The sequence below is a fragment of the Jaculus jaculus genome, chromosome 9, assembly GCF_020740685.1.
Source record: "Jaculus jaculus isolate mJacJac1 chromosome 9, mJacJac1.mat.Y.cur, whole genome shotgun sequence".
Classification (NCBI taxonomy): domain Eukaryota; kingdom Metazoa; phylum Chordata; class Mammalia; order Rodentia; family Dipodidae; genus Jaculus; species Jaculus jaculus.
In genome coordinates this window covers 107,095,919-107,117,308 of record NC_059110.1, presented here as the reverse complement: position 1 = coordinate 107,117,308, position 21,390 = coordinate 107,095,919, and the positions used below count along the sequence as shown (strand labels likewise).

The following is a 21,390-nucleotide window of genomic DNA, read 5'->3' as shown; positions in this document are numbered from 1 at the left end:
GCTGGTGCCCATCTTTGCGGGCGCTTCCCTGGAAGGAAAAGGCTTGGGGAGCAAAGGGGAGTAGGGTATCCTAGCAAGGGGGGGTCATCAGAAAGAATGTGGCATTGACGGTTTTAGGGAGGGAGCTCTGGCCTGGGTTTGTGGTCTGTTTCTGCCCGATGTGTGGCTTGGGCAAAATCATTGAGACTGCAGTGATGCGGTGGGCACTTGGCACCTGTGAGGTATACAGGCTATTTGGCCAGAAGGCATGTAGGGCTTTTGGGAGGAGCTTGAGGGAGGGTTAGGAGGGACCTGTGGGGGGGGAAGTTGCGCAGAGTAGGTGACTGGGCGTAGCTGAGTGCCCACCTGGCTGCCCCAGGCCCCCGACTGCCTTACCAGGCAGAGTTCCTCGTGCGCAGCCACAACGTGGAGGAGGTGCTGCCGTCCACACCCGCCAGCCGCTTCCTGGCCTCCCTTGGGGCCCTTTGGGAGCCCGGAGAGCTGCGGCTGCTCAACATCACCTCCGCTTTGGACCGTGGGGGTCGTGTCCCCCTTCCCATCGAGGGCCGTAAGGAAGGGTAAGCGGGCAACCTCGGAGGGCTTCCTGGCTGCCGGGGAGGAGGGGGCAGAGGTGGCAGGGGGGCACAAAACGGGGGTCTGCCTAATTCCGGGATAGGGTTTTATCACCATTATATACCCTCACCTTCTCTCAGCTTTACACCACTGTCCACTCGCCTCGGTCTTCTCGTACTTGGCTAGTTATCCTGGTCCCCTATGAAAGCATACAAGAGCCATCCATTGAAGGATATTCCTCAGGATATATATAGAGGAGGTGCTCTGTTTTAAGTCCACCGTAACTCCAGGTCTCAGAAGGCCTGTCGGTGCCCCAGGCGAGTCTCCCCTCAGCCCCACCTCCTAGCCTTCTCTGTGCTCCACTTCCAGCCTGTCTACAGTCAGGACAGCTTTTCTGCTGCCTGGCAGAGTGGTGCCTACTTCTCTTCCAGGAGAGGAGAAAGCTTGGGAGGGGGGCGGACATCCTGCTGACAGAGGCATCTCTCTGCTCCCAGGGTGTACATCAAGGTGGGCTCTGCCACACCCTTCTCCACCTGTCTGAAGATGGTGGCATCCCCTGACAGCCATGCCCGCTGTGCCCAGGGCCAGCCTCCACTTCTGTCCTGCTATGACACCTTGACACCCTACTTTCGTGTTGATTGGTGCAATGTCTCCTTGGTGAGGAGGGGAATCTGACTCAAGGGCAGAGGGTGGGGCATGGTCAAGTTGCCTCTGGCTCTCCCCCACTGCTTCTCCCACTCCAGTCTCTCACCTCACCAGACTCATTTATTCCTCTGATGGTGTCAGTCTGGGTCTCAGCCTTAATCTGTGAGCTCAGTCTTGCATACACACACGTGTGCTTGCGCGTGCGCGCGTACACACACACACACACACACACACACACACACACACACAGAGGTACATGCTGAAGTTCTATCTTCTCCCACAAGAGGACGACAGAGTCTACAATCCACCCTTTGGGGTCTCCAGCTCCTAGTGTTCCAGATCTGCCCAGTCTAACAGCTAAAATAACCAAGATGTTCCAAAGTCTGGTCTCCACCCGGGGCCTCTGTGTGACTTAGAGCTCCCTTTGCTTCCGGCCGAGGTACCGCCCAGTAAGCCGTCCTGCAGTAAGAAGAGGATAGCTTTACAAGTAATACCGCCAAGGGGGAGTCAAGGAGGTAGCTTAGCGGGCAACATGCTTGTCGTGCAAGCATGAAGACCTGAATTCCGATTCCCAGCATCCGCATCGGCATGCTGCGTATGGTGGTCCACACCTGTAATCCCGCACTTGGGGAGACAGAGGCAGGAGGATCTGCAGGCCTTTGGGGCTAGCTTGCCCAGCCCAATCTGTGAATTCTGCGTTCAGTGAGAGACCTTATCTCAAAAAAGTAAAGTGGAAGCCAGGCGTGGTGGCATATGTCTTTAATCCCAGCACTCAGGGGACAGAGGTAGGAGGATCACTGAGAGTTTGAGGCCAGCCTGAAACTACGTAGTGCATTCCAGGTCAGCCTGGGCTAGAGTAAGACCCTACCTTGAAAAAAAGAAAAAAAAAAAAGTGGTGGCATGGAGTGGCCTCTTCACTGTCCCCTGGGAGTCTCTGTGTCCAGCCAGTCACTCCCAAGTCATACCTGGACTCGCTGTACAGGTGGATAAGTCAGTGCCTGAACCTTTGGATGAGCTGCCTACCCCGGGTGATGGGGTCCTGGAGCATGACCCATTCTTCTGCCCACCCACGGAGGCCACAGCCCGAGACTTCCTGGCAGATGCCCTGGTCACCCTCTTGGTGCCCCTGCTGGTGGCTCTGCTGCTCACCCTGCTGCTGGCCTATGTCATGTGCTGCCGGCGGGAAGGACGGTGAGTGTAGGGGACAGCACGAAGGGCACTGGCTGGCACTCACACCCACGGGGATGTTGTGGCATTTGTGATGTACCGGGCCCCCAGACATTTCAGGGAGTGAGGTTCTCAACTAGATAGGTGGTCCTTGGAGCCAGGAGGGGTCTCTAGTTGAGCACATGAACTTCCCACATGTGAGCCCTGGGGACACTGTGGGGCAGGGTCACAGTGGGACTAACCCTCCCCTCCTTTTCCACAGGCTGAAGCGAGACCTGGCCACCTCTGAGTGAGTAGGGAAAGCTGGGGAGCTGGGGGGAGTTCTTCAAGTCTGACCCTTTCACCTCTATGAACAGCAGAAACCTTTGCTTCCTGGCCCTGGGCTGCCTGGAGGCTGCGCTTGTCTTCATATGTTCTGATCATAGAAGAGTGTATTGTGGGGCTGGAGAGATGGCTCAGTGGCTAAGGCGCTTGCCCAGAAAGCTGATGACCCAAGTTTAATTCCCCAGTACCCACATAAAGCCAAATCCACAAAGCGGCGGATGCGTCTGGAGTTTGTAGCGGCTGGAGGCCCTGGTATGCCCATTCTCTCTCCTCTCTGTTTCTCTCTCTGCCAGGCGTGAGTGCACATCTTTAATCCAAGCACTTGGGAGGCTGAGATAGGAGGATCACCATGAGTTCAAGGCCACCCTGAGACTCCATAGTGAATTCCAGGTCAGCTAGAGTGAGACCCTACCTCAATAATAATAATAATAATAATATTTTTTAAAAAAAAAACTTAAAAAGAAGTAACTTAAGAGGCTCCATTGTGGGACTCTCTCTCTCATTGTGAATCAGACACCTAATTCCAAGCTGGGCTAAGCTACACAATTACTCTTTTTTAAAAATACTTTTTCTAATTTTTAGTGTATGTGCCAGGGCACATGTGTGGAGGCCAGAGGACAGCTTTCTGAGTCAGCCCTCTCCTTACAACTTGTTCACTACTTCATGAGCTTCTGGGAAATTTTGTCTCCACTTCCCTTCTTACCATCTTAATTAGGTACATCGGATCACAGACTCCTGACTTTTTCTGTTGGGTCTGGGGATTGAAACTCCAGTTCTCAGAGTTGTGTGGCAAGTGTTTTATCCACTGAGCCATCTCCCCAGCACGATACAGTTCCTCTTCCCGGCCTCTCATTCACGTGGGGTCAGAGGCTGTGGCTGGCCCAGCCAATGGGGTCCATACTCTCGCTCCTCCCAGCCCCTTCCAAATCCATCTCACGCCTAGCTCTAGCTTCCCCCACCCTTAGCCTCCTTCCTCCCCTGAGCCCCTCTCAAGCCCTCTCCCTCTTTCAGAACCCCAAGGATTTCCAGGAAGCAGGTGTGAAGTAAGTTTGGCTCCTTTATTTCCACTGTGCTGAGCCTATGGCGGGTCTGGCAACCCAGCCTGCTTGCGTGAGCTCGTTGTTAATTGCGGTGGCCTTTGGGCCCCCTGCGAACTCCCTTGGAAGGTCGTTCGTGGCCGTTTCTGCAGCGCAGTGATTGACGCTGTCCACCCCGCCGCTGTCCGGATTGCCTCCGCCTAGGCTTCTTCCTCTGCTGCCTCCGTGGCAGTCTCTTGGCCTTGACCTTGGACTTAGAGGCCTGTTTCTTGGCCAGGCGGAAGGAGCCCAAGGCCCCCTTGCCGCTCACCTGCTTGAGCACGCCTTTGTTCACCAGATTCTTGATGGAACATTTGAAGCGCCAGCTGTTGTGGGCCATGTTGTATCCTGTGGTGGCCACAGCTTTCTTCAGGGCAGCAAGGGACACCCGACTGTGCCCACCCTTGTCTGCCATGGCCTTCAGAATCACCTTGGACATTTGGGGCTTCCTCTGGATCTTGGGACAGGTGCCGGGCCTAGTCTGAGACTCACTCTTGCTTGTGTCCCCTGATGTGCTGGTCTCCTGGTTTCCATCCACAGCAGTGTTTGAAGTCAAGGGCACAGATGGGGACACCAGCAAAGTGGTGTCTCTTTGCATCTCTCCCAGGGGTGGCTGAAAGTCTCTGGGTGCCAGGACCTCCATGGTGGCGGCTGGAAGTGTTCACCTGGTCACTCTGGGTAGCGAGTGAACTACGTTCTGGATCCTGGTTCCCTCCGAGGCTCCTATGGAGGAATCTAGTCCACTCCTTCCCCTGGGTGGCCAGAGGGAAGATCTAGTATGACTACCCACGCTGGCCTCAGCAGACTTGGGCCGGGACTCAGGGAGTGGTGGAGTCACCTCTGTAGTGACCTCAGGGCTCTGCTGTGAGGTCACTGGAATCTTGTGTAGGTCACAGTGGCCCCATTACTCTAAAATAGGAAGGACAGGCTCATTAGGTAGGGTGGGCATCTGATGTACCAGATGCCCAGCACAGGAGGGTTGTGGCTGAAGTGGGCCCACATGTGGTGTGGCATGCACGTATGCCCACTGTGTTCATACCTGGGCTAATGCAGGGCACTGGGAGACCTCAGGCTTATTTATTTACCTATTTACTACTTGTTTAGAAATGCTGGGAATTGAACCCGGGGCCTTCCAAGTGCTAGGCAAGTACTCTGCCACACAGAGTTGCGCCGCCAGGCCAAGTCCTCAGAGTTAAATCTGCCAATTGTCCCTAGCCTGTGCTCATTGGGTCTTTGTGCCTGTGCATTGAAAAATTCAGACATTTGAAACATCAGAACTATACTAATCTTTATAATTTTAATGGATACTTTCCAGAGTAAAGCCATGAAATTCTCCAGATGCATGTGTCACCTTATGCATCTGGCTTACATGGGTACTGGGAAATCTAACCTGAGTCCTTAGGCTTCACAGGCAAGTGTCTTCACCACTAAGCCATCTCTCCAGCCCTACTTCCATTTTTTAATTTATTTATTCACAAGAAGAGAGAGATAGAAGAGGGCGTGCCAGGGCCTCCAGCTGCTGCAAATGAACTCCAGATACATGTACCACTTTATGCATTTGGCTTTACGTGGGTACTAGGGAATTGAACCTTGGTTGTTAGGCTTTGCAGGCAAGCGGTTTAACTACTGAACCATCTCTCCAGCCCTACTTTCATTTTTTTAAAAATATTTTTATTTATGTATTTGAGAGCAACAGAGAGAGAAAGGCAGAGGACAGAGAATGGGCGTGCCAGGGCCTCCAGCCACTGCAAACGAACTCCAGACGCGTGCGCCCCCTTGTGCATCTGGCTAACGTGGGTCCTGGGGAGTTGAGCCTTGAACCGGGGTCCTTAGGCTTCACAGGCAAGCGCTTAACCACTAAGCCATCTCTCCAGCCCCCTACTTTCATTTTTATTTTCGCCGGGTATGGTGGTGGATGCCTTTAAGCCCAGCACTTGGGATGCAGAGGTAGGAAGATTGCTATGAGTTTTTGGCCAGCCTGAGACTACATAGTGAATTCTAGGTCAGCCTGGGCTAGAGTGAGACCCTACCTCAAAAAACCAAAACAAGCTGGGCGTGGTGGTGCACATCTTTAATCCCAGCACTCGGGAGGTAAAGGTAGGAGGATCACTGTGAGTTCAAGGCCAGCCTGAGGCTACATAGTGAATTCAGGTCAGCCTGAGCTCAAGCGAGGCTCTACCTGGAAAAACAAAATAAACAAACAACAACAACAAAAAAAACCCCAAACCAAAACCTCATGGTTTTATATTAATTTTATAGATCTTAGATTTTTTGCCCTTTGGGGATTCATAATTTTTCATGTAAATTTTACATTTTATAGCTCAATTTTTGCACGCTGAGCCAGATTTGATCAACTATATCTACTGGCACTGTGGGGTTTTTTTTTTTTTGTTTGTTTGTTTTCTACTCCAGCTTTCCTGGCTCAGTGTTATAGCACCGATGTCAGCAGGAAAGTCTACTTCCCCGTCAATTTGAAATCAATAATATTAGCTTTTGTTGGTTTAGGCTTTGTGTTGTTTTAGTTCTGCAAAATTCAATTGTTTCAATGTCATTTTTCCAATTAGCCATAAGTGGTGATCTTGCTACCTGTTTGTCATCTTATCTGATTTTACTGGTCACAGAGTCATCGAGGCTCCGAAGACACGGTCCTGCGTGTCTGCGTGCCCGGAGCAGAGTGCATTCCATGGTGGAGTGGCTGTGGGGAGGCTGAGGGAACCTGGGCCCCGTGTATGTGCCTGCATCTGCGTGGATGTTCATGTGCAGAAACGCCTGCCTGCCGAGGGCTGACGGGAAGGCCTGGGGGGCTCTGTGGTGTCCGACATCTGCTGTCCATCTACCTCTGGATGTTTTGTCCACCTGCGTTGGAGTGATGAGCTGCGGATGTGGAGCTGGGGGTGGGAGGGGCCTGATGTCCGGTGTTCTCCCTGGGGTGGTGTGGGCGCTGGGGAGTGGCTTGCCTGCGTCGCTTGCTCTGCTAGGAATCCGCGCACTTCTTGCTCTTACCCCATTCCTCTCAGACTTTCCTGACCCAGGAATGGAAAACTGTGCATGAGACAACTCCGTTTGCCAAATTCCAGACTCAAGAGCTCATCTCGACGCTGCCCTAGCCATAGACAGTGACTCTGCTTTTTTTTTTTTTTCCCTCTCCTGGCCAACATTGGTGGGTCTCACTCCCAGGAGGAGGTGGCCTAGCTTTCAGTGGTCTAAGCTCTCAGGCTCTAACAGGGGCGTGGCCCACTGACAAACTTGGGCATGGCGTGTGTGTGGGGGTACCATTCCTCTCCCCTTGATTAATAATTGAGTAGCAAGAGGGGTCTTTTAGCCTGCCTGAGGCCTAAGTCTCCCTAGGAAAACCAGTTATTTTTGGGAGGGCAGGTTGTGTGTGTGTGTGTGTGTGTGTGTGTGTGTGTGTGTGTGTTTATGCATGAGTGTGGGCATCCACGTGTCACGGAGGTGTGTTTTTGGAGGTCAGAGACAACTTCCGGGTGTCATTCCTCACTTCTCACCTGGTTTGAGACAGTCTCTTGTTTCTGTTGTGTTTGGCAGGCTAGATGGTCCGTAAGCTTCTAGGTGGTTCGCCTATCTCTGCCTCCCTGCTAGCCTAGGGCGCACAGGAGAATGGATGCTCGTGTTACAGCATTAGGCTTTTACATAGACTCCGGGGATTGGAACTCAGGTATTCATGCTTGCGTGGCACTGAGCCATCCTCCCAACCCCTCCCCTTAAATTTTTTTTCTTTTGAGCTGGGTGTGGTGGCACATGACTTTAACTCCAGCACTCAGAGGCAGAGGTAAGGAGGATCACGGTGAGTTCTATGCCACCCTGAGGCTACATAGTGAATTCCAGTTCAGTCTGAGCTAGAGTGAGACCCTACCTTGGAAAAAAACAAAAAACAAACTTAAAAAAAATTTTTTTTAAACCAGGCATCATGGTGCATGCCTTTACTTTAATCCCAGCACTCGGGAGGCAGAGGCAGGAGGATTGCCGTGAGTTTGAGGCTACCCTGAGGCTACATAGTGAATTCCAGGTCAGCCTGAGATAGAGTGAGACCCTACCTCGAAAAACAAAAGCAAAAACAACAAAAAATTGTTTTTTGAGACAAGGCTCACTATGTAACCCCAGCCTGGCCTCAAACTCATAATTCTCCTGCCTCAGCCTCCTGAGTGCTGGGATTATAGTCATGTGTCACCATGCCCAAAAGAAAATAATTATTTTTGTGTGTGTATGTGATGTGCCTACAAATGTTTACATGTGCTTATCTGTGTGAGGGCTCACAAGTGCATACGTGTGCATGCATGCATGTAGAGGCCAGGTGAGGTTTTCTATCATTCTTGGCTTTGTTGAGAAAGGGACTTGCTAAAATAAAGCTCACCATTTGGGTGAGACTAGCTAGCCAGTGAGCACCAAGAATTCCCTGTCTCTGCCTCCTCAGCACTGGGACTACAAATATATGACTATGCCTGGCACTTTGTGGGAGAGCTAGGGTTTGATTGCCGACCTTCATGCTTGTATACCAAGCATTTTACCCACTGAGCAATCTCTCCAGCCCCAACTTTTTTTTTTTTTTTTGGTATTTCAAGGTAGGGTCTCACTCCTGTACTTCACTCTGTAGTCTCAGACTTGCCTTGAACTCACAGAGCTCCTCCTACCTCTGTCTCCCAAGTACTGGGATTAAAAGCATGTGCTACCACTCCTGGCTCTGATTCTTACTACTTAAAAGGAAAAGCCTCTGGCCCATCCAGCCTGGCAGCCAAGTAGTCTAGGAAAATGTCAGTAGACTGGATAAACAAATATGGGGATGTGTGTAAATGAGTCTTTTTTTTTTTTTTTTTTTTTTTGAGGTAGGGTTTCCCTCTAGCTCAGGCTGACCTGGAATTCACTATATAGTCTCAGGGTGGCCTCGAACTCATGGCGATACTCCTACCTCTGCCTCCCGAGTGCTGGGATTAAAGGCGTATGCCACCATGCCTGGTCTTTTTTTTTTTTTATTATTCTTTTAAAAAATATTTTTATTTATTTATTTAAGTAAGAGAAAGGCAGAGAGAGAGAGAGAGAATGGGCATGCTGAGGCCTTTAGCTGCTGCAAACAAATTCCAGAAGCATGTGCCACCTTTTGTAGCTGGCTTATGTGGGTCCTGGGGAATTGAACCCAAGTCCTTTGGCTTTGCAGGCAAGGTAAACCACAAAGCCATCTCCCCAGTCCTAAATGAGTCTTAAAAACAACTTTCCCTAGAGATCAAGTTCATCAGTAGGCTTGTCATTTCTTCTTTTTTTTTTTCTTTTTCTTTTTTTTTGGGGGGGGCGGTTTTCGAGGTAGGGTCTCACTCTAGCCCAGGCTGACCTGGAATTCACTATGGAGACTCAGGATGGCCTCGAACTCACGGCGATCCTCCGACCTCTGCCTCCCAAGTGCTGGGATTAAAGATGTGCGCCACCACACCCGGCAGGCTTGTCATTTTATAGTAACTTATTATTATTTTATAATAGCTCATTAGTTATTTTATAGCTGTAGTAACCGAAAACTTCCTCTAATCATGGGCTCTTCTGGATGTAGGCTTGACCAGGAGGTAGTCTAAGTGTTAGGACTAATCATTTAACCATTAAATGCATTATAGGTAAGGAAACTGAGGCACAGAGAGCTAATTTGTCCAAGGTCACATAGCAGTAAACAGCCAAAGTGCAACTCAAACTGAAAGTGAACCCTGATGCTTAACTCCCATGCTCCCTTCCTGCTCAGAATGTGCGAAAGCTTGCATTGCAATCAGGTGTGCATTGCTGGTAGAAATCCCCCAACCAAGAGCAGCTTGTGGGGAAAACAAAAAGTTTATTTTGGCTTACAGGCTGGAGGGGGAAGCTCCATGATGGCAGGGGAAACAACAACCTTAGCAGAGGGTGGACATCACCCCCTGGCCAACATAAGGTGGACCATAGCAACAGGAGAGTGTGCTAAACACTGGCATAGGGAAACTGGCTGTAACACCCATAAGCCTGCCCCCAAGAATACACTCCCTCCAGGAGGCATCAATCCCCAAATCTCCATTAGCTGGGAACCTAGCAGTCAGAACACCTAAGTTAATGGGGGGCACCTGAATCAAACCACCATGGCTTGCTTCTGGATAGCAGAAATGGAGGCCGTGGGAATGTCACATGCAAATAAGGCTGAGCCTCAGAAAGATGACCCGCAGCTGGAGCTTCAAAACCGCTTTCTGACTGGTGGGGCCGCTCAGTGTTGCTGAGGGTGGAGCCCAGGACAGCCCCGAGGATCTCTTTGAAGCTGAGACAGACAAGTGTCTGGAGTGGGGAAGAATCAGTGACAAAGACCAAATGATGAGATCCTAAGGCCTGGTGGGACTTGGGAAAGGTGTGCCTGGAAGGGACAGAAGCTAGGAGGTGACAAGAGGTTGAGGAGGACTTGGGCTGATTAGATCAATGCAGGGAATAGAGGCGACAGGCCTCCAGGCTTAGAGCCGTCGCTAAGGCAGAGAGCTGACAGCTAGAAGGGACCCAGAGGACCAGCAGAATATGCCGGAGTCTGAAAATACATACTCCTCTGATATCTATTTCTTTTTAAAAATATTTTAATTTTTTTTATTTGAGAGAATCAGAAATAGGGAGAGCGAGAGAGAAAATGGCCATGCTATGGCCTCCAGCCACTGCAAATGAACTCCAGATGCATGCACCCCCTTATACATCTGGCTTATGTGGAAACTGGGGAATCAAACCTGGGTCCTTTGGCTTTGCAGGCAAGTGCCTTAACTGCTAAGACATTTCTCCAGCGCCCCTCCCCCCACACCCTTTGGATATCTATTTCTATCTTGGTGTTTGATGAATGCTTACCTGTGCCCACCATTGTTCCAAACACAAGCTGTATTTTCTCTAATCTTCACCACAATCCAGGAAGTACGCATTACTATCTACATTTAACAGTTGAGGAAACTGAAGTACAACCTGGTTAGGCAACATGCCAAGAACATACAACTTCAAATCAATGCTGTTTGTACCCAGAGCCTTCCTTTTTTTAATTTAATTTTTTTATTTTTTTATTAACAACTTCCATGATTATAAAAAATACCCCATGGTAATACCCTCCCCCCCCCTTTTTTTTTTTGAGGTAGGGTCTTACTCTAGTCCAGGCTGACCTGGAACTCACTATGTAGTCTCAGGGTGGCCTCGAACTCACGGCGATCCACCTACCTCTGCCTCTCAAATGCTGGGATTAAAGGCGCGCTCCACCACGCCCAGCTAGAGCCTTGTCTTAATCACTGGGCATGAGCAGGCATCACGGAATTTTCTGCTTGTTCCCTATGCCCACATTATGTGTTTGAGTGCCCCCCCACCCCCAACCAGACTTAGCAGACAGACTGCCAGGCTGCTCCAAGGCAGCGCCAGGGTAGACCTGGGCAGGGGGCAGATTCTAAGAGCTGACGACTCCCGGCCTGTACCTCCAGCATCCAGATGGTTCACCACTACACCATCCACGGGAACACTGAGGAACTGCGGCAGATGGCAGCCAGCCGTGAGGTGCCCCGGCCTCTGTCCACCCTGCCCATGTTCAACGTGCGCACGGGCGAGCGGCTGCCTCCCCGTGTGGACAGCGCCCAGGTGCCCCTCATTCTGGACCAGCACTGAGGGCCCTTATAGGTGGGTCTAGCCGGACAATGTCAGTCTTGTTTCTGTAAACCAGGGGCCTCCGTGTCAGGGCTGGAGCAGGTGGTGGGATATGGGTAGGTCAGGGGAAGAGGTACCCAGGCCTGCCTACCTCCATGAGGCATTTGTGTGCAGTTCTTAACAGCACTGGCGCTGTCCCTCCCGCTGGCAAGCACTCGGGGCCTGAGGGTCAGGATGAGGAAGACAGCAGCAGCTGGGGTCCAGCCCCCTCAGGCCTTCCCCTGCCCTTCCACTACAGCCCAGGAGCCACCACTCAGAGAGCTGCTGACCCGTGGCCACATCCACCGAGGATTCCAGTTCCTGGCCCACTTGGACCCCAGGCTCTGACCAAGCAGAAGGAAGAGGTGGGAGGGGGTGGGGTGCTTGGGGTCAGCTCCTCAGAATAAAACCTTGCTGCTCGGCTCATCTGCTCCTCTTAAATGTCATCACTGCCTCCTTTCCCCTTCTGCCCTACAAGTCCCCAGAGGCCTCAGGCTGCCAGGCTGCCCTTCAGACTCTTGGTACTTTGCTGCTTTCAAGTTCCATGGAAGAGGGGAGGACCTGCTGCGTGTAGCCGTCACATGGACCTGGCCCTGATAGATGACTGAATCATTAGTGCCACTTTCTTTCTTTCTTTCTTTCTTTTTTTAAATTTTTTTTGTTTATTTATTTGAGAGTGACAGAGAGAGATAGAGGCAGAGAGAGAGAGAGAGAGAATGGGTGCACCAGGGCCTCCAGCCACTGCAAACGAACTCCAGATGCATGCGCCCCCTTGTGCATCTGGCTAACATGGGTCCTGGGGAATCGAGCCTTGAACTGGGGTCCTTAGGCTTCACAGACAAGCACTTAACCGCTAAACCATCTCTCCAGCCCAAACTTTCTTTCTTTTTTTATAAAATTAATTTATTTTTTATTAACAACTTCCATGATTGTAAACAATATCCCAAGGTAATGCCCTCCTTCCCTCCAATTTCCTCTTTGACACTTCATTCTCCATCATATCCCTTCTCCCTCTCAATCAGTCTCTTTTTTATTTTGATGTCATGATCTTTTACCTCCTATTTTTTAAAATTTTTATTAGCATTTTCCATGATTATAAAAAAGTATCCCATGGTAATTCCTTCCCTCCCTCCCCACACTTTCCCCTTTGAAATTCCATTCTCCATCATATTACCTCCCCATCTCAATCATTGTACTTACATAGATACAATATCAACCTATTAAGTACCCTCCTCCCTCCCTTTCTTACCTCCTATTATGATGATCTTATGTAGGTAGTGTCAGGCACTATGAGTTCATGGATATCCAGGCCATTTTGTGTCTGGAAGAGCACGTTGTAAGGAGTCCTACCCTCCCTTTGGCTCTTACATTCTTTCCACCACCTCTTCCGCAATGGACCCTGAGCCTTGGAGGGTGTGGTAGAGATATTGCAGTGCTGAGCACTTCTCTGTCACTTCTTCCCAGCACCATGATGCCTTCTGTCTTTTTAAAAAAATATATTTTATTTTTATTTATTTATTTGAGAATGACAGAGAAAGAGGCAGATAGATAGAGAATGGGCATGCCAGGGCCTCCAGCTACTGCAAACAAACTCCAGACGCATGCGCCATCTCATGCATCTGGCTTAAGTAGGTCCTGGGGAATCGAGCCTGGAAGCGGGGTCCTTAGGCTTCACAGGCAAGTGTTTAACTGTTAAGCCAGCTCTCCAGCCCCACTAGTGAGTGACCTTTCTAAACAAGGAAACTAAGGTTCATGGAGAGCAGGAGACTTGTCCAAGATCACAGAGCAAGGGGTGAGGGAGCTGAGACTGGAGCCTAGCATGTCTGCCTGCACAGCGTTTTATGGGGTGGGGGGACGGGTGTTGAGAGGTTTGGGAGGCGGGGGATCCAGGTCTTCACCTGGAGATTTGGTAGACAGCTGTCCCAGTCCCCTGCAAGGACTCCTCTCTGTCTGCTTGTTGGAGAGAAGCTAGTTGGGAAATGGGGAGCGATGGGATCCCCCATCCTGTGCATGAGGACCTCCGTCCTGTGAAGCTAGACAGAGAGCTAAGGATCTTCCAGCCCAGAGTGTTCCCAGAGCCGAGTCCCCGTGGGTCCCGGAGAACTTGGTTGGCCCTGCAGAGACTGAGGTCGTTCTCCCGGGTGCTTAGGCCACCTCTGTCAAGGGCTGTGCAGCAGACCTCCCACCTCCCCGCGCCGGTGCCAGGGCAGGCTGAGACCAAGCGCCGGGACCCTGCTAGAGGAGGAGCAGCAGAGGGCACGTGCTCCGCCTGTCGGTAGGTGGCAGCTCAGAGGGATGGCAAAAAGGGCCGCCCACCGCCTTGGTCTTCTTCCGGGTGTCCCCAGCCTCACAGCCCCCGCCCCACTGCGTTTACACAACTACCTCCTCGCTGCTGTTTGGTCCCTACCTGAACACATGTCCTCAGAGGGGCGTTTACTGTCCCCCCTGGACACCGTGCCCTCTGGACACCCTTCATAGCCCTCCTTCCTCTCTGACAGAAGATGCCGGTTGATTCCATGTCCTCTTTCCACATTAGATTCAGGAACTGCCCAGGGAGGCACAGCACCCAGGCACACTGCCATCTGTCTGCATTTGTTCAGTTTTGTTTTAAAGAATTACTTTATTTTGATTTTTGAGAGAGAGTCAGAGAGAACGGGTCCACCAGGACCTTTCAGCGGCTGTGAAGGAACTCCAGACACATGAGCCCCCTTGTGCGCATGTGGGACATTGCACTCTTGAGTCACTTTTGCATCTGGCTCCGTGGGACCTGGAGATGCGAACAAGCATTCTTAGGCTTTGCAGACAAGTGCCTTAACTGCTAAGTCATCTTTCCAGGCCTAAAGAATTTTTTGTTGTTGTTGTTAGTTTGTTTGAAGTAGGGTTCTCTTTAGCTCAGCACGGCCTTGGAATTTACTATGTAGTCTCAGGGTGGCCTCGAACTAATGGCAATCTTCCTACCTCAGCCTTCTGTGTTCTGGGATTAAAGATGTGTGCCACCACACCTGGCCAGTAGAATTTATTTTATTTATTTTTTGAGAGAGAGAGAGAGAGAGAGAGAGAATGGACATTCTAGGGCCTCCAGCCACTGCAAACGAACTCCAGACGCGTGTGCCCCCTTGTGCATCTGGCTAATGTGGGTCCTGGGGAATCGAGCCTTGAACTGGGATCCTTAGGCTTCACAGGCAAGTGCTTAACCACCAAGCCATCTCTCCAGCCCAATAATTGTTTATTAGAATAAAAACATTTAAAAGCCTGATGTGGTGGTGCACGCCTTTAATCCCAGCACTCGGGAGGCAGAGGTGGGTGGATTGCCATGAGTTCGAGGCTACCCTGAGACTACAGAATGAATTTCAGGTCAGCCTGGGCTGGAGTGAAACCCTACCTTGAAAACTCCCCTCAAAAAAATTTACATAGAGATAGAGGGATGACTCAGTGGTTAAAGCTGCTTGGTTGCAAAGCCTACTCCCAGCACTCACTTAAAGCTGGATGCAAAGTGGAGCATGTATTTGGCATTTGTTTGGTGCTGCAAAAGACCCTGATGCCCTTGCGCATACACACACACACACACACACACACACACACACACACCCCAGCACAAAAATAAAAAAAATTTTAATTTACATAATCTCCTCCCACCACCCTCCTTTGTTCTACATCTCCCACCCCTCCACGGCACCCTTTCTTTCCTACAAATTTCTCTTCTGTTTTAATATTTTATTTTATTTATTTGAGAGAGAGGGAGAAAGAGGTAGAGAGAATGGGCACACCAGGGCCTCCGGCCACTTGCAAGTGTACTCCAGACACATGCGCCACCTCGTGCAGTTGGCTTATGTGGGTCCTGGGGAATCGAACCTGGGTCCTTAGGCTTCGCAGACAAGCACCTTAATTGCTAAGCCATCTCTTAAGGCCCGATTCTGTCTTCTATAGTGGTGTCTTTTCTCCCACCTCTCTTCTCATCATCCACAAGAGCCTGTTGATGAGCGCAGCATCATGTGGGTCTTATGTAGGTAACAACAGACAAGATGATGTCATGAACACAGCCACCACTTTGTGTCTGGGAGACAGCACTCCCATGCACTCCTCCTTATCCTTTGGCTCACATTCTTTCTGCCATCTCTTCTGCTATGGTCCCTGAGCCACTGGAAGGTGTGATGGAGATACCTCATTAAGTGCTTAACATTCAGCTGTCACTTCTCAGCACTTTGATGAGTTTTGAGTGAGCTAGACAAGGTTTTATGTACTCCAGGCTGTCCTCCAGCTTTCTGTGTAGCCAAGGATGACCTTGAACTTCTGATCTTCCTGCTCCCACCCCTGGAGTGCTGGGATAATGAGCGTGCCCCACTGTGACTGTTTTATGGGGTGCTAGAGGTTGAGCCCAGGGCTTCATATATACTAGGTAAGAACTTTACTCACCGAACTGCATCCACCCTTCCTCAGAGTTCTTAAGGAGGTCGTTCCTCCTCTTGGGGCATAAAGCTCAGTCTCTGCCTCTATCTTCTAACCTTCCCATGCTGGGCTCCCCAAGCCATTAGCTGAGTAAGTAATGTATTGGGTCTATACACACTGGTGGAGCCTGGCAGGGGCAGTGCGGGCACATTGCAGGTGCTCAGCAAATGCACGTTTTCAGGATGGCTTTTTGTTTTTCAAGGTAGGGTTTTCACTCTAGTCCAGGCTGACCTGGAATTCACTATGTAGTCTCAGGGTGGCCTCGAACTCAGTGATCCTCCTTCCTCTTCCTCCCGAGTGCTGGGATTAAAGGCATGCGCTGCCACGCCCGGCTGGGATGGCTTTTTAGGTGCCTCACCAAATGGGCTCTTTGAGGAACTGAATGGAAGCCTCTGAGCAATCACTGGCTGTCCCTCCTTTCTCAGGGACCAAACACATGCAGGCTGCACAGCATCTGTCTGCTCAGACGGAGGGGGCTCAGACCTGCTCCCCTCTGAGTCCCTGGCCCCTTGAGGAGGGAACTGCGGGCTCCCATGTCATCTCTGTATCATCAATGCAGCGAAGCAGACCTCTGGCCTTCTGTGTGCCCCTCCTGCGCTGGCCAGGCACGGGAGTGTGTGAGGCCAGCTCCTCCCTCTCTCGGCTTCTCAGCCCTGCCTTGGAGTCTTGGCAGAGCCTTCCTCCCAGCTCAGCTCCAAGGAGCACACGGGAGCCTGCCTGGCTGCCTGCCTGAGAGGAAGTGGCCCAGACAAGTAGCCGGGAGGATGGCGTGACTGCCGAGGGCATTGAGCCATGCCTGGGCACACGCGCACGCGCACACACAAATGCCCAGCTGCCCGGCAGCATGCTGGGAGGACACAGACACGCTCATGGCCTCTCAGTGTCCTGCGCAGCCCTTCCTGGAAGGGTGAGATTCCACGCCATAGTCATGCGCAGTCTCTGACAGTGTTGGCTGCTCCCCACCCCCATCTCCATCCAACACTCTGCTCCACCCCATCTCTCCTAGTCCTCTGATGGCCTTACTCATGTGGCCTCCACCTTTACCCTAAACACAGCTCCCACATGTGGCCTGATCGTCCAGACATGTCCTCACCACCTGCCATCCACCAGACACTGGGCGTCACCTCTAGAAGGCCTCACCCCCAGAGGCAAACTTCTCCAGCCGCCTCAACCCATGGGCAGTTCATTAGCTCATAAAATGGTAGTTGTGGGGAGATGGCCTTTCTTGCAAAGCTTGATGGCCCAGGTTCAATTCCCCGGGACGCATGTAAAGCCAGATGCCCAAAGCATCTGGAGTTAGTTTGCAGTGGCAGGAAGCCCCTGACTCATCCATTCTCTCCCTCTCTTTTGCTCTCAAGTAATAAATAAATAAAATAGTAGTCATGGGCTGGACAGATGGCTCAGCAGCTGAGTGTGCTTCCTGTGCAAGCCCGAGGGCCTTGAGACCACCTGAGTTCAAATCCCCAGGACCCAAGTAAGCAGCTGGGGAGTGGCTACACACAGCTGTCACCCCCATACTGAGGTGCAGAAACCAGAGAATTGCAGAAGCTTTCGAGTGGCAAGGTCTGAAATCAGTAAGAAACTCTAAGCCAGTGGTGGCACATGCCTTTCTTCCCAGCACTGGGGAGGCAGAGGTAAGAGAATTGCTGTGAGTTCGAGGCCAGCCTGAGACTACAAAATTCCAGGTCACCCTGGGCTAGAGTGAGACCCTACCTTGAAAAAAAGAAAAGAAAAGAAACTCCATACAGGTATCAACAGGCTAGTGAGCAATGGAGGAAGACATGTGTTTAATGTTTTCTGTAAGTGCCGCAGATGAGCCTGCAGGGCACTGCATCAGCACACACACCACACATACAATGCATATGCGGAAAAAAAAAAAAAGTAGTCATTCCTGTGCTGAGGCTGGTGTGAGAAGCCATGAGGACAGGCATGCCAACAGCTCTCAGGCACGGGAGCAGGAAGGTGATTATTCACAAGCATTCATGCACTTCTCCAAGCTCAGAGATCTACCTGACCTCTGCCATCCAGCTTGACAGGCTCCATTTTTACCAACAGTCCAGGAAGCGTCCAGTTTCTCCCCGTGAGCTGTTATGTATGCTCATGTTTGCCCATTCCTTGATGCAGCCCCGTTGTGCCATGTTGCACTGTCTTGTGATGTAGCCACAGGCCATGCGTGGACACTGAGCACCAGAAGTGTGGCTGGTCCAAATCGAGGTACGTTGTCAGTGTAAAGTTATAATGGTATTTGAGACTATACTACATTAAATAAGACATTAAGATTAGCTTCACCTCTTTCTTTTTGTTTGTTTATTGAGGCAGAGTCTCACTCTAGCCCAGGCATGCCAGGGCCTCCAGCCATTGCAACTGAACCCCAGACTCATGCACCCCCTTGTGCGCATGTATGACTTTGCATGCTTGTGTCACTGTGCATCTGGCTTATGTGGGATCTGGAGAGTGGAACGAGTCCTTAGACTTTGCAGGCAAGTGTCTTAACTGCTAAGCTATCTCTCCAGCCTCCCTTTTATTTTATTTATTTATTTATTTATTTATTTAGTTAGTTAGTTAGTTAGTTAGTTAGTTAGTTAGTTATTCGAGGTAGGGTCTCACTCTAGCCCAGGCTGACCTGGAATTCACTCTGTATTCTCAGAATGGCCTCGAACTCATGATTAAAGGCGTGCGCCACCACGCTCTGGTTTCATAGCTTGTCCTAATCTGCACTCCGCATCTGCTCAGCCCTGAGCTCACCCCCTTCCTCACTGTCCACAGAGCAGCTGCTCACCTGGCCTGCTTCTGGCTTCCCACAGCGCTAGAGGGAAGTGGGCCTCATAGTAGTGATCGCCCTCAGCCTGAGCCTGTGTCCTCTGTGCTCTGAGACGGCTTTGTGTGTCGTCCCCTCCTCCCCCCCCCCCGCCCCGCCGCCACAGCTCTCAGTCTCCTCTTCCTTTCTCCTCTGTCCCCCTCCTTTCAGCTTCTCTTCTTCCCAACTCCTCCCATCGACTTAATCGAGGAGAATCACACCCTTGGGTATCAAACTCATCTCCCTCCCAGTCTGGATTTATACATCCTTTGCACAGAATTTAAATTTCCCTGGGGCATTGGTGGCGCACACCTTTAATTCCAACACTCAGAGGCAGAGGTAGGAAGATCACTGTGAGTTCGAGGCCACCCTGAGACTACATAGTGAATTCCTGGGCTAGAGAGAGACACTACCTCAAAGAACTTACAAAAAAAAAAAAAAAAAAGGACACAGAATTGAAATTTCCATGTGTACAAGGATCCATGACCCACACCTCCCCCGCCCTCACCCAGACAAGAGACAAGGGTAACTTCCTTTTCTAATTTTTTTCGAGGTACAGTCTCACTTTAGCTCAGGCTGACCTGGAATTCACTATGTAGTCTCAGGGTGGCCTCGAACTCACGGTGATCCTCCCACCCCTGCCTCCCCAGCGCTGGGATTGAAGGCATGCACCACCACGCCCAGCAAGGGTAACCTTCTTTCCGGGTTCTACCTCCTTTATCCACATCCCCCAATTCAGCCTGGAGCATATGCCAAGGAAGGACAGAGACAAAAGCTTTTCACCAGCACCGGAGATCACACTGGCACAGGGTCTTCTCATGGTCTCATTCCATACCCAGCCCCTCCTAATCCTTGTCAATGCTCCCTGCCACCCATCTCCAGCCACAGACAGCCCCCTTTGGACAGCAGTGTCTTCTCATGGCTCATATATCTCCACTACCCCACGTGTGGCAGGGCTGTCCCCATCGTGAGGAGGCCCTCCCGCACAGGGAGACGCTTCCTCAGGGACTCAGGCCCTGACCAAGGCACCCATGCAGGGCTTCACCTCGCCCCTTCACGTCACGGCCGGGGCCTCCCTCATGGGAGCAGCCCCACATTCTCCCACGCCCACTCCACACGCATCGCCCCTGAGCCCCTTCATGCTAAGACACCTACATTCCAGATGGAAGCCCCTTGGGCCTCTCCTTTTAGCCTCACACAGCTCCACCTTTCTTTGGAAGTCTTGGGGGTGGGGGAAGGAGGGAAAACCCACCATATTCAGGCTACAGCAAATCCTTCCAGGAGATGGCCAGGCTCAGGTCCCCAAAGGGAACAGGATGCCAAGAGAGCTGCAAAAATGAAACATCCAGAGGAAGATTTCTCCCTTTCTAGAATTTTCCATCTGGGTCTGGCTAAAATATAATTAGCCGCAGGAACCTAGTCCTCCCCACAGCGAGGATGAAGACCAGGACCACGGGGCAGCTGCAGCAGAGCTGGGAGTAAGTGCTGAGCCACCGCGCAGGGGACAGTGAGGGTCTTGAGGAGCGGGCCAGGCAATTGCATCTAGGGCAGCTGTGACGTCAGCAGAAAGGCGGGCTGGGAATGTGATACAATGGTCCCTTTGTCCCCCTCCCCTCCTGTCCTGCACTCTGAAGCCACACCCTAAGGCTATACCACGTGGCATCGCCCTAGAGCTGCACGATGGGTGCCGCGGCGAGCTGCTTCCAGAGCCCTGACACAAGATGCATGTGCCCACAAATGCACACGTGTGTGCCCACAGAGCCACATGGACGCTTGCCTATGTTTGGTGAGAGGCAGACTCCTATGGCTAGATCTCTCTCTGCTGTCATTAGCCCATAGGTAGCTAAGATTAATTATAATTAGTACAAGCAAGAAGTGCATGCTTCAGTCACATGAACTGCATTCCAAGTGCTCAGCAGCTGCAGAGGGCTGCACACAGGCAGAGGTCCACCCATCACTTCCCTCGGACGACGTTTTTTCCCACTTGCTCTTCCTCTCATGCTCTCCCACATCTTCCTTCCTTCCTCTCTTTCTTTCTTTTTTTTTTTTTTGTTCTTCAAGGTAGGGTCTCACTCTAGCCCAGGCTGACCTGGAATTCACTATGGAGTCTCAGGGTGGCCTCAAACTCACCACAATCCTCCTACCTCTGCCTCCCGAGTGCTGGGATTAAAGGCATGTACCACCACTCCCGGCCTTTCTTTTTTTAATTAAAAAATTAAAAAAACCTTTAAAAATATCTCACTTATGTATTGATAGAGAAAGAGGCAGCTAGAGAGTGAGAATGAACACAACAGGGCCTTTAGCCACTGTAAAGGAACTCCAGATTCATGAGCCACTTTGTGCATCTGGCTTTACTGGGGAATTAAACCTGGGTCCTTAGGCTTTGCAGGCAAGCACCTTAACCACTGAGCCATCTCTCCAGTCCGCTTGCCCACACCTTTGCACAGCCACACTCTGCCCTTGCACCTCAGGGAGGAACCCTAGCTTACCTTCTTGTCCTTTCTTCTCCCAGGTCCCTATAGAGATTGCTCCCCTCTCCCCCGCTGGCCTCTGGAGATAACGGGGAGGACCATGGCCACAGGGCATGGCAATAATCTCTGAGGGGAGGGCTGGCCCTGTTGGGACCCCTGAGGGCTGAGCTCAGCCTGCGTTTGGCTCATTTGAACCGGGTTTTGATTAAGACGTTTGAACGTTGCCCTGGAGGACAAGAAGTTGGGTAGGCAGAGAGAAGGGACA

General features: G+C 51.2%; 2 protein-coding genes across 2 annotated transcripts in view; one reads left to right on the top strand and one right to left on the bottom strand.

Moving 5' to 3' along the window:
- The window catches only part of Sgca (sarcoglycan alpha), a 38,101-nt gene extending 26,336 nt beyond the window's left edge, over positions 1 to 11,765 (top strand). Inside the window, exons 7-12 of the mRNA XM_045159549.1 lie at positions 359 to 557; positions 1,047 to 1,209; positions 2,180 to 2,388; positions 2,627 to 2,653; positions 11,213 to 11,405; positions 11,671 to 11,765. Coding sequence (XP_045015484.1) covers positions 359 to 557; positions 1,047 to 1,209; positions 2,180 to 2,388; positions 2,627 to 2,653; positions 11,213 to 11,393 — 779 coding nt within the window. The 3' untranslated portion in view covers positions 11,394 to 11,405; positions 11,671 to 11,765. The remainder of the gene's footprint in view (positions 1 to 358; positions 558 to 1,046; positions 1,210 to 2,179; positions 2,389 to 2,626; positions 2,654 to 11,212; positions 11,406 to 11,670) is intronic.
- LOC105943813 (spermatid-specific linker histone H1-like protein) lies at positions 3,811 to 4,407 on the bottom strand. The gene has a single exon (XM_012948016.2). The coding sequence runs from the start codon at positions 4,405 to 4,407 to the stop codon at positions 3,811 to 3,813; it is 597 nt and encodes a 198-aa protein (XP_012803470.2).
- Positions 11,766 to 21,390: the final 9,625 nt, after the last annotated feature.